At 43.2% G+C, this 13642-nt stretch overlaps 1 protein-coding gene across 3 annotated transcripts in view; it reads right to left on the bottom strand.

Moving 5' to 3' along the window:
• The window catches only part of ASPSCR1 (ASPSCR1 tether for SLC2A4, UBX domain containing), a 119319-nt gene that overhangs the window by 18234 nt on the left and 87443 nt on the right, over positions 1 to 13642 (bottom strand). For all 3 annotated transcript variants that reach the window (XM_035104278.3, XM_035104281.3, XM_035104279.3), the window contains exons 8-12: positions 9463 to 9602; positions 6641 to 6722; positions 5909 to 5975; positions 4540 to 4602; positions 4284 to 4336 (exon numbers count right to left, since the gene is read on the bottom strand). In XM_035104278.3, coding sequence (XP_034960169.1) covers positions 4284 to 4336; positions 4540 to 4602; positions 5909 to 5975; positions 6641 to 6722; positions 9463 to 9602 — 405 coding nt within the window. The remainder of the gene's footprint in view (positions 1 to 4283; positions 4337 to 4539; positions 4603 to 5908; positions 5976 to 6640; positions 6723 to 9462; positions 9603 to 13642) is intronic.

The following is a 13642-nucleotide window of genomic DNA, read 5'->3' as shown; positions in this document are numbered from 1 at the left end:
ATTCAAATCTCCTGCCTGCTTACACAAAACACAAAAACCCTACTTTACGTGGAACAATAAAACTGCATTTTAGAATGCTAAAAAGTCATAGTCAAAATTGGGTATATAGACCAGAAAACTACCATAGCTGGATCAAGGAGTGAGAAGGTACTAAACCTTCCCTTGCAGCTGTTGGTTAATATATTCAGAAAAAAGAGGTGAAGAAAAGCATCCTAGGTAAAGAGGAAGTTAAAAGCCAAAAAGTATTCAGACATGCGATGGTGGTGGTGGTGATGCAAAAATCTATGTTGGAAAGCAGAGATCAAGGACAAAGGACAAATGGGGAGTTTGGGTGGGATGAGTACTTTTGCGTGTTCAAGATACCTAGAAGAGCCTGACACACACAAAACTCAATCACAGCCAATGCATTGTATATAAGACCCAGAGATGAGTAGTAACATTACAACGAGGAGTGACTGCAACCCCATGTCTGTCTGTCTCCCCCCTTGCCCCCCCCCGCAGTGTGTTACTTTTTAATTTGATTATTTTCTCAAGAGGACAAAGGTTTTATACCCCACCTTGATTAAAATGTAATAGGTCAAGTTACAATTGCTTTGCAGGCCTGGTTTGGCCTATAGGCTGGGCTAAAGAGGGCCAAAATGTATAGAGAAACTTCCGTTTCCAGATACAGGTTTTAATCGCTAGTTTAATCAGACTCCCAGTGTGACCTTTCCCTCCTAAGACTTCTCAGAACTCCCTGGAAAGCTTCTCTTATTTTCCTATCTTCCAACCACAACAAGCGTGTGGGAATCGGAGATCGTGTTGGGTGGCAGCTGTGGGCAAGATGGCACAAAACAAGGGAAGATGGGAGGAGCTGCTTTCCCAATGAGTGGGAAAGTCGCCCAGTTCAAAGGCACAAGGGACCTTTCCACTGGCACTTCTGCTATTAATTAAAATATCTTCAGTGGCTTTGAGGGGGGGGGGAGAAGAAGAAAAGGCACTGAACTAGCTGCTCCCCACCAAGATGACATTGTGACTCAGAAAGAAAAGGCACAGAGCTTTCTGTTCCAGCATTGAAGGGCTGCAAGCACATCCGAGCAGAGGCCAGGCTCAGGTGCTAAATGGCTCTCAGGGTCATTCTGCACCACTGTACAATAAATATGTGTTTGCTTCTCATTTGCTGTGCACAGACATTATGTCTCTGCCCCTGACCCCAATCCAAGGTCAAATTTCTGTTGGCCAAGAATCCAAAGAGCTGCTTCAAGCTCAGACAAGAGGTTTCTGCTAACCTCTTTGAATTCTTAAGGGTTTTCCTTAAAATCCCTGTCAGTTTTGAAAGCAGCTTGGCACATAGCACTCAGGGAACTGTGGTGGTGGGGCAGGGGGATGCCTTCAGTTTGAGAAAAACAACTCTGGAGCTCCGTTGGGCTCGTGGAACTAGTTGCATGCTCCTTTGGACAAATAAGGCGTACCTCAGAAATTATGACTACTTCCTTCAGACGGTGTGATCACCGCTGTGTGGATTATACTTCCACAAGTGTTACAGGAACCTGCTTGATATTTTAGTGACGTAACTAGTCATGGGCAAAACACCTCTTCCACCTCAGTCCAGTTTTATAAATATTTTCCATCTTTTTTAAAAATAATAATAATATGGGGGTTATGCATGTACCTGCTCTATAAATTCCAGGGCTGGAACACACAAGTTTGTTTTTGTTTTTGTTTCTTTACAGAGTGGAAAACTAGGCAGAAATGAAACAAAATAAGCGAAACCCAAGAGTACCACTTTCCCCACAGCAACGCCCCACCATTTGATGATTTTTTTTCATTAACACTTAAAAAACAAACAAACAAACTCTAAAGGCTAAATGCCCCCCTGTTCTGGAGAACACACCTAGCCACATCTGGCCTTTTAAAAGAGGCCAACAGTTGCACATATACCCTCCCTCCCCGTTTGGTTAAATGTAGGCAGAGTATAGAGCTACTGGCATTGGAAAGTGGATTTGCAGAAGTATCTCATGAAAGTTTAAATGTATTTTGTGCACACTTTGATTAAGCATGCGGAAGGGGCCTCAAGACGGCAGAAAACACAGCTATGAAGTCACCAGCCATCAACAATAAAAGCACACCCATGCTGTAAAAGTGCGTAGGCCCGACACATTCCCAAGGGTCAAGGAGGCAGAGGCCAATGTAAGCATTGTGGCAACAAACAAAACACTATTAGTAAACCATACAGAGACAGACATATTTTGGGGGGTAACCTAAGCTTCTTGGCAAGGAGTTGTGAGGCACTGTGTGTCAGAAAGGGGACAGGTCTTGAGCTTGAACGTAGGTAGCCATCGGTACTGGCTCTTTACACATTCAGTGCTCTGACAGCAGCTGCACTGGTGTCTCGTCCACATGGCCTGGCCAGGAAGTCATGGAATTTGGAAAGCTCCATTATAAACAACTTCAGAAGAGCTCTAATCCTTTCCTAATTCAATATGCCGCCTGAGAGGCTCTGACATACACTACGCAAACCGATTCCTGTTACACTCTGTATGACCTGTCAACCTCCAAATGACCCTTGGTATATCATACCCTGCAAGTGACAGTTTTGGTCCTGCCTTGCTTTTCTTTGGGAAGGAAAGCTACAGTCGGTGAGGTTTGTTGGCTAGGCCCTTTCAGTTCCACTCGGCATTTAGCAAAACAAACCAGAGCTCCGCAGCTAGGTTCAGGCAAAAAGCCTTTTGTGCAAGGAGTTCTTCATCTCCGTCACAGTAAGCCTTCCTAAAAATCAAGAGCACACATTTTCAGGCCTTCCAAAACAGAGACAGACTGTTCGCTTGGCAAGTGTGTACTCTCATCTGGGGCCCGGAGGCAAGGAGATCAAAAGAAAGGGGGGCAGGGGCAAAACAGAACCGGGTTGCATGGACCCGTAAGAGGAACTTCAGAGAACTTGCAAAATTACCTCCCCTAGAAGGGGGAAGTGGAGGAAGGTCACTCCAGTGATCGTCAACATTGATAATTAACACAAGCTTATTGCACTGCATGAACAGAAAGAAGTGACTGGTATCAAGAGTCAAGATCCAAGGCACAGAGACATGGGAACACAGGGAGTTGCCTTCAACTGTCAAGACCATTGGCCCACCTAGCTCAATATTGTCTACACTGACCGGCAGGGCTCTCCAGCGTAGCAGACAGCGATCTTTCCCAGCTCTGTCTGGGGACTGAACCCAGGACCTTTTGCATGCAAACCATATGCCCTCCATGGAGTCACAGCCTTTCCTTAAGATGCACACACCTGGGATGCAGGCATTATGGGGAGCTCACATTCCCCTTTCCAACGATCCATACCTTCTGAAAAGGGGATCCATATCACAATACTCGAACACCCTTTTAAAGTGAAGCAATGTTGCTTCACTTTAAGCCTCCAGAATTCATTTCATATAAGCAACATTTCCAGCTACCCAAGAATTTGGAGCATGGTGATCGCAATGCCACAATAATTCCCACATCTATCAGGAGGTACACACAACAGGTACACACTTTCATGAATCCTTAAACTTGTATAGCTGGAAGGAAACAGCCCAATTCATCAGCATCACCGCCCAGCTTCTGCAATCCAAGTGCTCCGTATGGTCAGTGTTAAGAGACAACCAGAAAACATTTTAATTTTGGGTGCAATGGCCTTTTGGAATCTTCCCACAAGAAGACTAGTGAACACTGTGGGCATGTGTAGCGCCTTCTCCCTTCTCCTTTTGTTTCAGCTGACTAGCTTCTATGCTAAATAATTCAATTCTAAGCTGCGCTTATACGCATACAAACTCCAGAGAAAGCCCCAGTAAGCACAGTGGGCGGAATTCAACGTAGTGCTAAGTAGGGTATGTGTGGGGGGAATGGAGTCCATTTGTGCAACAAGACTTCCCCTCCCCTCCATGCCCCCCAACCTGTTCTGTGGGTTCCCCCAACCCTTCAGAGTAGATTTAGGGGATATGAATATCAGGGAGGGAAGTCCCATTGTGCAAGCTGACCTCATTCTGTGCATGTAACAACTCAGTTGAATTCCACTCAATGGGGCTTATTGGCTTCACTCACGGCCTTGCCAGAAGCACTTATGCTCAACAATGGGAAGCCCTCGTAACATGCCAGGTGCACAAGCAAAGGGAAGCACTTTAGACTCCAACTGCAGATTTTCACCTACCTTTGGCTTAATAGAGGCCCACAGGAGGCAATTATTCAGGCTCTTAAAAGCAAAACCAGAGTAGAGGGCATTTTTGTGATAAGAAAAACAAACCAAACAGGAAGAGGCATGCAGCCATTACCTGGAAGAGGGTCAGACTGTCATCGTTCAAGATGGATCTGGGAGGTGTAGTAACTAAAGTAAAACACAAAGTTCTCATTAGGAAAAGAGAACAAGAAAAATATATACAGCTCATTTAGCAAAGGGTTGGGGAATGAGAGGGAATAGGGAGGGGGAGAGAGACAGAGGTGCAGTCATAGCTCACTAGCTGTGGCAATTAAAATTAAAAGACTGGAGAACTGGCATTAAAAAGTTATAAAACCTAAATCTGAACTTACATAGATAGAACGATATCTCTGGATCTGCAAGCTGGCTTTTCACAAAGTTCCTCAGAGCACCAACTGTCAAATAAAGCATGAAAACGGGTGTGTGGATCAAAAGATATATTGTGAGCAGCATTCTCTTTACAGCACTGACCACATCTCCTTTGCTGCAGTGCTAAGAAAAGAAAACCAATGTAGTCCCTGCCTTAAAGACGCCTGGAGAGGACAAAGCAAGAGATGTCTTGATCGGTCAGCACCTATTTTAGGTTCACCAAAAGGAAGAGGTTAGCACATCATAACATCTGTCTATGCTTTCAAGCTTCATCACTGCACATTCTGCCTCTATAGTTGGAAGTCTCCTCTCCACTCTATGAACATCCCAATGCTGAGACTTCAGCATCCTTCAATGATGAGGGAAAAAATTATCATCCTAACCAAGATCTGGCTTGATTTCCCCAATGCAAAGACTCAACAGTATGTTCCAATTCTTCTGCCCAGGAATAAATGAAGAAACTTTCCTTACAAATCTTCCATCTTATATTAATTGCCAGCACAAACCCCCTCTGCCCCCAGTGAGCAATTTAAAAGGGTTTGCTTCCCTGAAAGGAATAACTGAAGTGATGTTCAGTTTTGCTATTGGAGACCCTCAAAAATGATTTTTCCAGGCTTTGCTAGACTGAAAGATCACCTCCTATCTGGTATGTTCTGCCTGCCCCTACTCAGGATCCTAGGAATACAGGGGCTGATGCATACATCTCACGCCAGCAAGGCAGAAGATTCTGGATCTTACTTTAAACAGGCCTGTGCAAAAGAACTGTCACTTTAGAGTTCCCTCTCACAAGCATAAGGCCAAAGGAGGAGCAGAAATTCTTGAGGAGGAACGGACATCTAGTTCCGTAGATGGGGACAGATGCAAGGCAGAAAGCATAGTTGGGTGTGTGCCCTGCCATGCCACAGGAAGTTCTAGCCTTTTGCTATTTAGAGGTGCAGGAAGCCTGGTTTTGCTTTTGGCCCCTGGCACATTTAAGAAGAGTGGTTGATTCAACTTCTCTTCAGTGTTTCCAGCTCCTTTTTTGGGCTCTGGTTGAAACTACACTGGACCAACACCCTGTTGTTCAATGGCCTCATCTGGGCATGACTAATGCAGCGGTAAGTGGCCTGGAAGATTTGTCCTCTTTAGAGCACAAATCTCAGCCCTCCTTCATTCAGATCACAGTGCTTGAGTTTCAAGCTTTTAAAGCACCACCCAAACAAAACAACTAGAGACGTTGCCGTGTAACTATCTCAAGTCACAAACCTTAGCCTGGGAGCAAGGAACTTTGCTCTATTTCACTGCACCTTACTTGGGGGTGGGGCAGAAGCTGGGAGGGAGATACACTCTTACCTGTTTCACTGGGATGGAAGAAGCCCTGCAGAATGTGACGATCTGGGAAGTAAACTCTCAGTACCACCTAGTTGAAAACAAAGAGCAGGAGCCTACTCAAGTAAACCTAAACCATGGTCAAACCTCCTCTGCCTTTGGGCAAGACAAGCTCATTCTGAGAAACTGATACCTTTTCATGAATGAGCAACTGTGACTGGTTGAAATTATATATGGGGCTTTCAAGATACTTGAAAGGGCTATTTTAGAAACCCACACCAACAAGAAGTTGTCAGGAACAACAATGGATAGCTGGGGTAGCACACTAGCCAAGACTGAGCTAAGACTCAGCCCCCACCCCCTGGCAACATTCTGCAATAAGGAAATACTAATTATGACACCTTAGCAAATTTTTGGCACACTTAATGCAGTACTGTATATGAATGCTAAGTACTATTATAGCTTCATTCTGGGCTCTACCACTGTTCCAAGAGAGCTACTGATCTCAAATTAAAGGAAAGAAATGGGGCAAAAAACTAGGGGAGCAGAACAGGCAGGATTCCTATCAAACCTTCAGGTATAATAATCCTGCTAAGGGCACTGCTATAACCACCTGTTTGCCATTCATTTGGTTGTCCCAGAATTTAACAGATGGTTCAATGATGGCAGTAACCTGAAGTCGGTACCTGAGAATTTACCATCCACTAACTACTGTTCTACTCCCCACTTTGTGAAAGACCCAAAACAAAACATTACCTTTGGATAGCGCTCAAGCTTGTCCTTCAACTGCGTTTCTCGCTGTGCTCGTGTCATCAAGGGAGATTCTTCCAAACGCTTCCTAGGAAGAGGGAAAGCTTAGCAAGGCAGTATAGTCACAGATCTATACAGCCAGGGGCTGCCACTCCACACAATCCAGTAACTATATTATCTGCTTAAGCTCCATACATTCTCCTTCCTGCTCTCTACCTCTGTGTATGTTTGTCTAAAACAAAGCGCTACTACACACTCCCAAAACAAGATTGCAAAAGAGGCAGATCTGAGAAAGTCTGCAACAAAATCATTTTAACCAAACAAATCTCAAACATATTTGAAAGTGGCTGAACATTTTAGGTTATCTTAAAAAGTGCCTCCAACCTACAGGTTTGCACCAGCACTATACATTTATAACAATTTAAGATTAATGTCTGAAATAATCCATTTTGTAATTTTTACTTAGTTTAGAAAAAGGTCTCCTGGTAACAGCCTTGCCACATTTCCCCCTTGTGGTGTAGAAAAGAAGTTGTGACAAGCATATAAACCGAAACTATGCAATATGTGTGCTCATATTTTGAAAACTCCTCACACAGGTACCCCTCGTGCAATTTCCAAACTATTCTAAAATCATGGGGAGGTGCAGGGAGAGACTGTACAGTCTTCAAGAAGCTTCAGCTTTAAACAGAAAGCTCAATTCAGCCTTCCCTCTTCCCTATTGTGCCATACCACAATACCAAAGGAATGATTGGAAGTTAAAGAGGGAAGTTTGATTCATTTGACATTTAATTCAAAATGTTGATTCACCAAGACAGATGAGCGGTAAAGGATATACTGTAATCGGAGAAGTTAAAAAACAAAACTGCAGATACAGCTCAGAGGTGTTCTTCCACAGTTTAATTGTTTACTTTAAGAGATGACACAGCACTTTTCATTTAAATTACTTTACTCCTTCACTTTCTTCAACTATTTTTTTAAAAAAACTTTGCAAAGCTTCAAATAAAAACCTCCAGTGAAACCATACAAATATTCACAAGCTTACAGAAAGATCAAGCTAATCCTTCCATTTGTGCATTAGTCCTTCCATCTAAAAGTTTGAAAAAAAATCATGAAAAACATGTATTGAGAAGTATCACAATCTAGACTACCTTCACTTGTGTTAATACTATTTGTTTGCTTTGTGACCCCCACATTGTTGCACACTCTGTATAAAGACCAATTCACATGCAGGCTTTGTACCAATTTCTAAAATGGGGCAATCTGTTATCTTTGCAGTGGTCAGTAAAGTTTACCTCCTTGTCTTCAGATTTAGTTTTTCCCTTCCAAAATCCAAGTACAGTATCAATGAGATCTAATGACAGCCTATGTTATAAATACATAACATTACTGGGGAGTATATTAGTTATGTGACAACTACACCTGCTCATGTTTATCCCAAATGTTATTCAGGAGTGGCAAGGCAACTACCGAGGGATGGGGATATGTAGAATCCAACTAGGTCGCCCTAGAAGTTTGTGGAAGAACACAAAAATAAAGTTGGCACAGGGCTCATCCCACCTCTTGTTTATATTGCCTGAGCCCCAATTGGTGTAATCTCCTTTGTTCCTGTATATTGCATAATCCCATTTTGTTGCCACAGCAGATGAAAATTTCAGTTTTAAACTGGAAAATATTGCCACAGTGTAGAAATGAGAGGAAATAGAATTCTGACATGGATCTCCTTCTTGGCTTAGCACCTGATGACTTGCATTGTGATCAAAGGGAACTAGATGGGATTGCCAATATATAAACAAAGAAACCATGAGCTTTGCTGTCCAGTCATCTATCTTCTTTCCAGTGTTTATAACAGAGGCATCTAGTAAATGACATAACGTGTATCAAGAATTTCTAAACAACTCAGTGACCTAGACACACTGGCTGGAGGTACTGGAAAGCAATGAGGCTTACGAAACTGAAACATCAACTAGGAAAATAGCAGCCTAGATAAACCTTCAGCCTTGCAGGAGGCAACTGTATTTGTCAGCTCCTTAGAAAAGAGGTGTGTGCCTGGAATAACTACTACAACCTGATCTCAACACTCACTAAGAAATTAATGTTTTCCCCTTTCGCTTAGAAGACACATTTCCCATGCCTGTAATTTCAGCAAAAAACAAACAAAAAACCATTCCCTATCCAATTTCAATTAAATAGTTTCTTTATCATATTACAGCTTCACACTAACTTGGGAGTACACCCACTAAATTCAGAATACTTTAATTCTTCTACGGTAAGTATAATGCTTGAGATCACACTGCACTAGTGTCTGATTTTAGGCTAATTTCCGGAGCTCTTGGGGAAATATATTAAAACACTATCCAGGGCAAGTGAACATACTTGATTATGAGAAAGACTATGAGAAAGACTCAACATCTCAAAGAACGTGGGTGACACTATAACAGCATATAATTCTCCCAGATATTGGGCCAATGCAGACCCATACTGTGATATGCTTTGTGTCAGCAAGATTGTGAAAGAGCCTATAGGTGGAATTAGCTGTGTTAGTCCATTGCAGGAAAAAATAGGAAAGAGACTCATGGCCACTTAAAAGATTAGCAAATGTATTATGCCATAAGCTTTTATGGACTATAGTCCACTTCACCAGATACCTGAATTATAATCCTAAATTATAGGAATATACACACACATATGGTGGAGAGAACTATAAATTGTAAGGTCGGAAGGAAGTGAAATGTAGAAAACACAGACGGTGAAAATTCCATTATTGTCTGTGGCCATCAACATCATACTACAGATGGAGTGACTGCATCACTAATGAAAAAGAAACTTACCTCTCATTCTGGAGCTGAGACAAACGTTTCCTCACATCATCTACAGTCACCTCAAAGAACTCATCTGGAAGTTCTTGTGAGCCAGAATCCAGTGGCTTCTGTAGATCTGGATGGCACAAAATTGGCTCTCGCTCCAGATGCTGTAAAGAATATAGGAACTGAAATTCAGATGACTGGATCCAAGAAGGCATGGAATCATCTGAGCACATTTGCATATGTACAATTGTGCCTTTTGGGGGTGTCCAGAAAATCCTGCCCAAAAGCATTTGTTCATTTAACTACAAAAAAAGGCTTCAGAATTAACTTTCAGCTTAATCATTCCTCGTGTGAATGTCTTTCCCGGTCTTAAAATAGGAATGGGGAAGGATTTTATCTGCTCTGCAATGTGAGGTTAGCTCCCCTGGTTCATATCCCATAAACAAGTACTCCTGTACCTGTAGATGTGCACACCTTTCTGAAACACAGTTCGCTCATTCCACTTACAAGATGGTCTGAAGACTGCTTTCCTTCCTTCCTTCCCACTGTGAAGCTGCTAAGAACAGCTTCAAAGTACAGCATCGGGTAAAGGTGCTTTTAAAATGCTGCGGTAAATGCTTGCACACAAAGGAACAAACAAAGGGATGTTTTATGGAAAAAAATATGGAAGCCTCCATGTGCTGTTGGGGTAGCCATCTTTTTTTACTGTACAATGTCCCTTTGTGCCTACACAATTACACAGGAAACAGTGAGCAAAAAGCCTCTTCTTGCAGCATTTTAACCCAGGGCAGCAGAGCAGCTGTGCTTTGAAGTAAAGCTGCTAGGAGCCATACTATTGAAAGAAGGAAAGGAAGAAAGGAAGAAAGGAAGAAAGAACTCATAAATAGTATGGCTGAATCTACATAATTTTAAAAAGTTTAAAAGTTATTTGATTTCATTTCCCCTATATTATTATTATTTAAATGAAATTAGCTTTGAAAACCTGCACAATAGGACTGACATGTGAAAATGGGATGGGGCGAACTTTTTTAGTTGACACATAATAATAAAAGCTTTAATAAGGGCACAAGGCACAGAGCACATGGAACTGCACCACCTCAGCATTCTCTCTTGAACGCAATGCCAAAAATCTCCTCAAATGTGCACAGAAGAGAAGAGAAGGCTTCCAACTGAGCTTTTTCATGCAACAGGTTTGCACATTCAAGCAGGTTCTGCTGTTGATTGGGATGGTTTTCAAGCAAGTGATCCTCCACTGTGAAAATCAGAGATGATACAAAATGTGCCCTTCTAAGCTTCAGAATTAAGTCTGGTAAGTAGCAATCTCTGCATGCTTTATAGCCTGAAAGCTGCTGCCACTCCTCCTTGTCCACATCAGGTATGTTGGCCATGGAGAATTGACAATCGGTCAAGATTGCTATGGAAAGCCTCCATCAGATTTGGGGAGATTGAAGGAACTCGGAAATAGTTACGCAGAAGTGACAAGCATGAACAAGAGACAGATTTCACTGAACCCAGCACTGGTGTATTATAGCAGATTATATAGAGCAGAAGCGTCAAGGCTATGCAACTACTGAACGGTGAACTTGACATCGATACCACGCTATATGTTCTACTGGAACCAGAAAGACTTTGGGCTTGCAGGAGCTGGTTATCAGCTGCACCCCACACACTGGAATAACCTGCATCTGCAAGTACCAATCTACATCAGAATTACTACAGATTAGAGATTTAAACAGTCAACTTTGTGAAGGATTGGGGGGGGGAGGGAGAGAAGAGAGGGGCTTTGTTGCCACTGCTGATATGGTCTCTCTTTTCAGTTTCCCCTCCACACATGCATAAGATTCCATTCAGTTGGCAAGTAGTCTGAGAGAAAAGAAAATGTGCTGCACTGCAGAGCTGCTGGCTGACACCCTATAAATCCAGAGCTAAAAAATGATGGCACCACTTGGTCTGTATTGCTAATAGGCTGCTTTGAAGACCAGCATCCTTGACCATCAATGATCTGCTTAGCAGACTCCATGAACTTGGGACGTTCCTATTTATAATCGCCCATACCCCCCATGCTTAATGTCTCTAGCACATCCCTGTCTGTGCCCTCTTTCCCACCCTCACATCCCTGGCCATCTACTGTCCTATCTTATTCTCACTTCTCTGCAGCAGCATCACCACCACCCCTCCCACCCCGAACAAGCCCTCTGGGAATAGAAGGAGTCTCTCTCAATTGTCAGTAGAGACAACACAAATTACAAGGCAAGATTTTCTCTATTTGTGGGCACCCGAGGGTAATTTGGGAAGTTAAAAGAGTGAGGTTGCGTGGGTGGGACCCTCAGCTACTTTTAGAAAGTTGAAGAGAGTTGGGTCTAACTAGAGGGTGAAGGAGCCTGATTGTAGCTTTCTCTGGGCAGAAAGCACAAGAAGTACCCATGAGCTGCCAATCTGACCTCTTCCAAAGACTACTGTCGCCTAACGCTGGCTGTTTAGGGACTGGCAGAAGAAGCAGAATGGGATTAGCAACCGCCTTGTACGGACAGTCTGGAACAGCCACTAGGAGCAATTTACTATAGAGTGATGTAAAAGGGTCCTTTGACACCCCATCTAAAACCTACGGTCCTATTTCCACACCTCTAACCTCTACACTGGAAAGATCCAATCAAAAATTCTCTCTCTCTCTTCGTGTGTGTGTGTGTGTGTGTGTGTGTGTGTGTGTGTGCCAAAGACAGGTACTACTCCTAGCAAAGTCTGGAGGAAAAAATAACTCCCACACCACATATTCCCTATGTGAAGAAGAGAGCCCAGAATCAAGAGCCAGCTAGCATACTGGCAAAAATTCCTGGCTTAATCCGAGAGCACCAAACTATTGCACCTATTACAGGACTACACAAGGTACAGCAGCCTCTCTCAACCTTAGGTCTCCAGAAGTTGTCGGACTACAACTCCTATCATCCCTAACTACTGGTCCTGCTAGCTAGGTATGTTGGGAGTTTTAGTCCAACAACATCTGGGTACCCAAGGTTAAAAAGGCTGGCTTAAAGTCAAGGTTCATTTGGGATAATATAATGGGACATTTCACAAGTGTCACATCCCTCTTACCACAGTTCTTCTTCCATCCTTTAATGCCTATTTAAAGCTGTGCTTTTATGCTCTACTTCAAGATGCAAGAACTCCTTAAGCCTGGCATACTAACTTCTCCATCACTCCAATGTAATTCTCCCATGGCAGCATGAAACAAAGTCTGACAATTCCCTGGGAGACACATTTTAGCTCTTTTCCTGGCCTTGCCAGCTCTCGGCAGAACAGAACAACTGGTGTGTGTGTGTGTGTGTGTGTGTGTGTGTGTGTGTGTGTGTGTGTGTAGGGAGAGCACTGGGGGCTGGTGAGTCAGATTAGGTCTGCAGGCCAGAGGTTCTCTGTGCCTGCTTTAAGATCTTCAGCTCTTTTCCACCAACTCAATACAACTTGCTTGGTATAAAATTCTTCCATAATCTGAACTGTCAACATTTGTCTCTTCTCTCAGCAGCACTGACTGCTCAATAACTGAAGCAAATCCCAGAAGGGCTCTGTCTAGAAACAAGTAATTGACTTGAGGACAGAAACAATGCAACACATTCCTCTCTACAGACTATTAAACAAACCCAGGACATTGGCAACTTCCAGTGTGGCTAGGGAGGGCTGCCAAAAATGGAGACAAAAGGAACAGGACTTTTTGAATACCATGCCCTTCCAGTAGATCTTCAATATGATGTAATTTACCGCGTCAACTTTCAGCTTCAGGTGTACAGTTGCAACAGAGGGGCTGATGGGCAGCACCTCAACTCTCAACACCATCATCAGCCAATGCCTGGAGGGGCTCCACGGTCTGATCATAGCCTTCAGAGAAGGATGTCAAGAACTAGCTATGATGCTCGCATGCAGGTTGCGTGACAAGAGCTCTTCAGTGGTCATTTTGCCTGAAATGATTCTTTAATTCTGGGAACCGCTGCAAAAAGCACTTAGGAGAGTAATAAATGTGAAACTACTAGCCCTCGTCCACTCTCTTCAGTACGTATTTGCAAACCAAAACTCTCGAGAGATCCTTCGACAACAGTATTACAGGCCATCCATTAGCCCACTGCTTTGGTCTTGTCACTCAAACCTACCCTTCATGCTCCTACGTATTACTGCGGTCCACAGTCAAAAGGGTGGCAGAGATTGCTGTGACGTTAAA

Source organism: Zootoca vivipara, chromosome 2 (assembly GCF_965207765.1).
Source record: "Zootoca vivipara chromosome 2, rZooViv2.hap1.1, whole genome shotgun sequence".
Classification (NCBI taxonomy): domain Eukaryota; kingdom Metazoa; phylum Chordata; class Lepidosauria; order Squamata; family Lacertidae; genus Zootoca; species Zootoca vivipara.
Note: the sequence above shows the minus strand (reverse complement) of the source record. Positions and strands in the feature narration are given on the sequence as shown.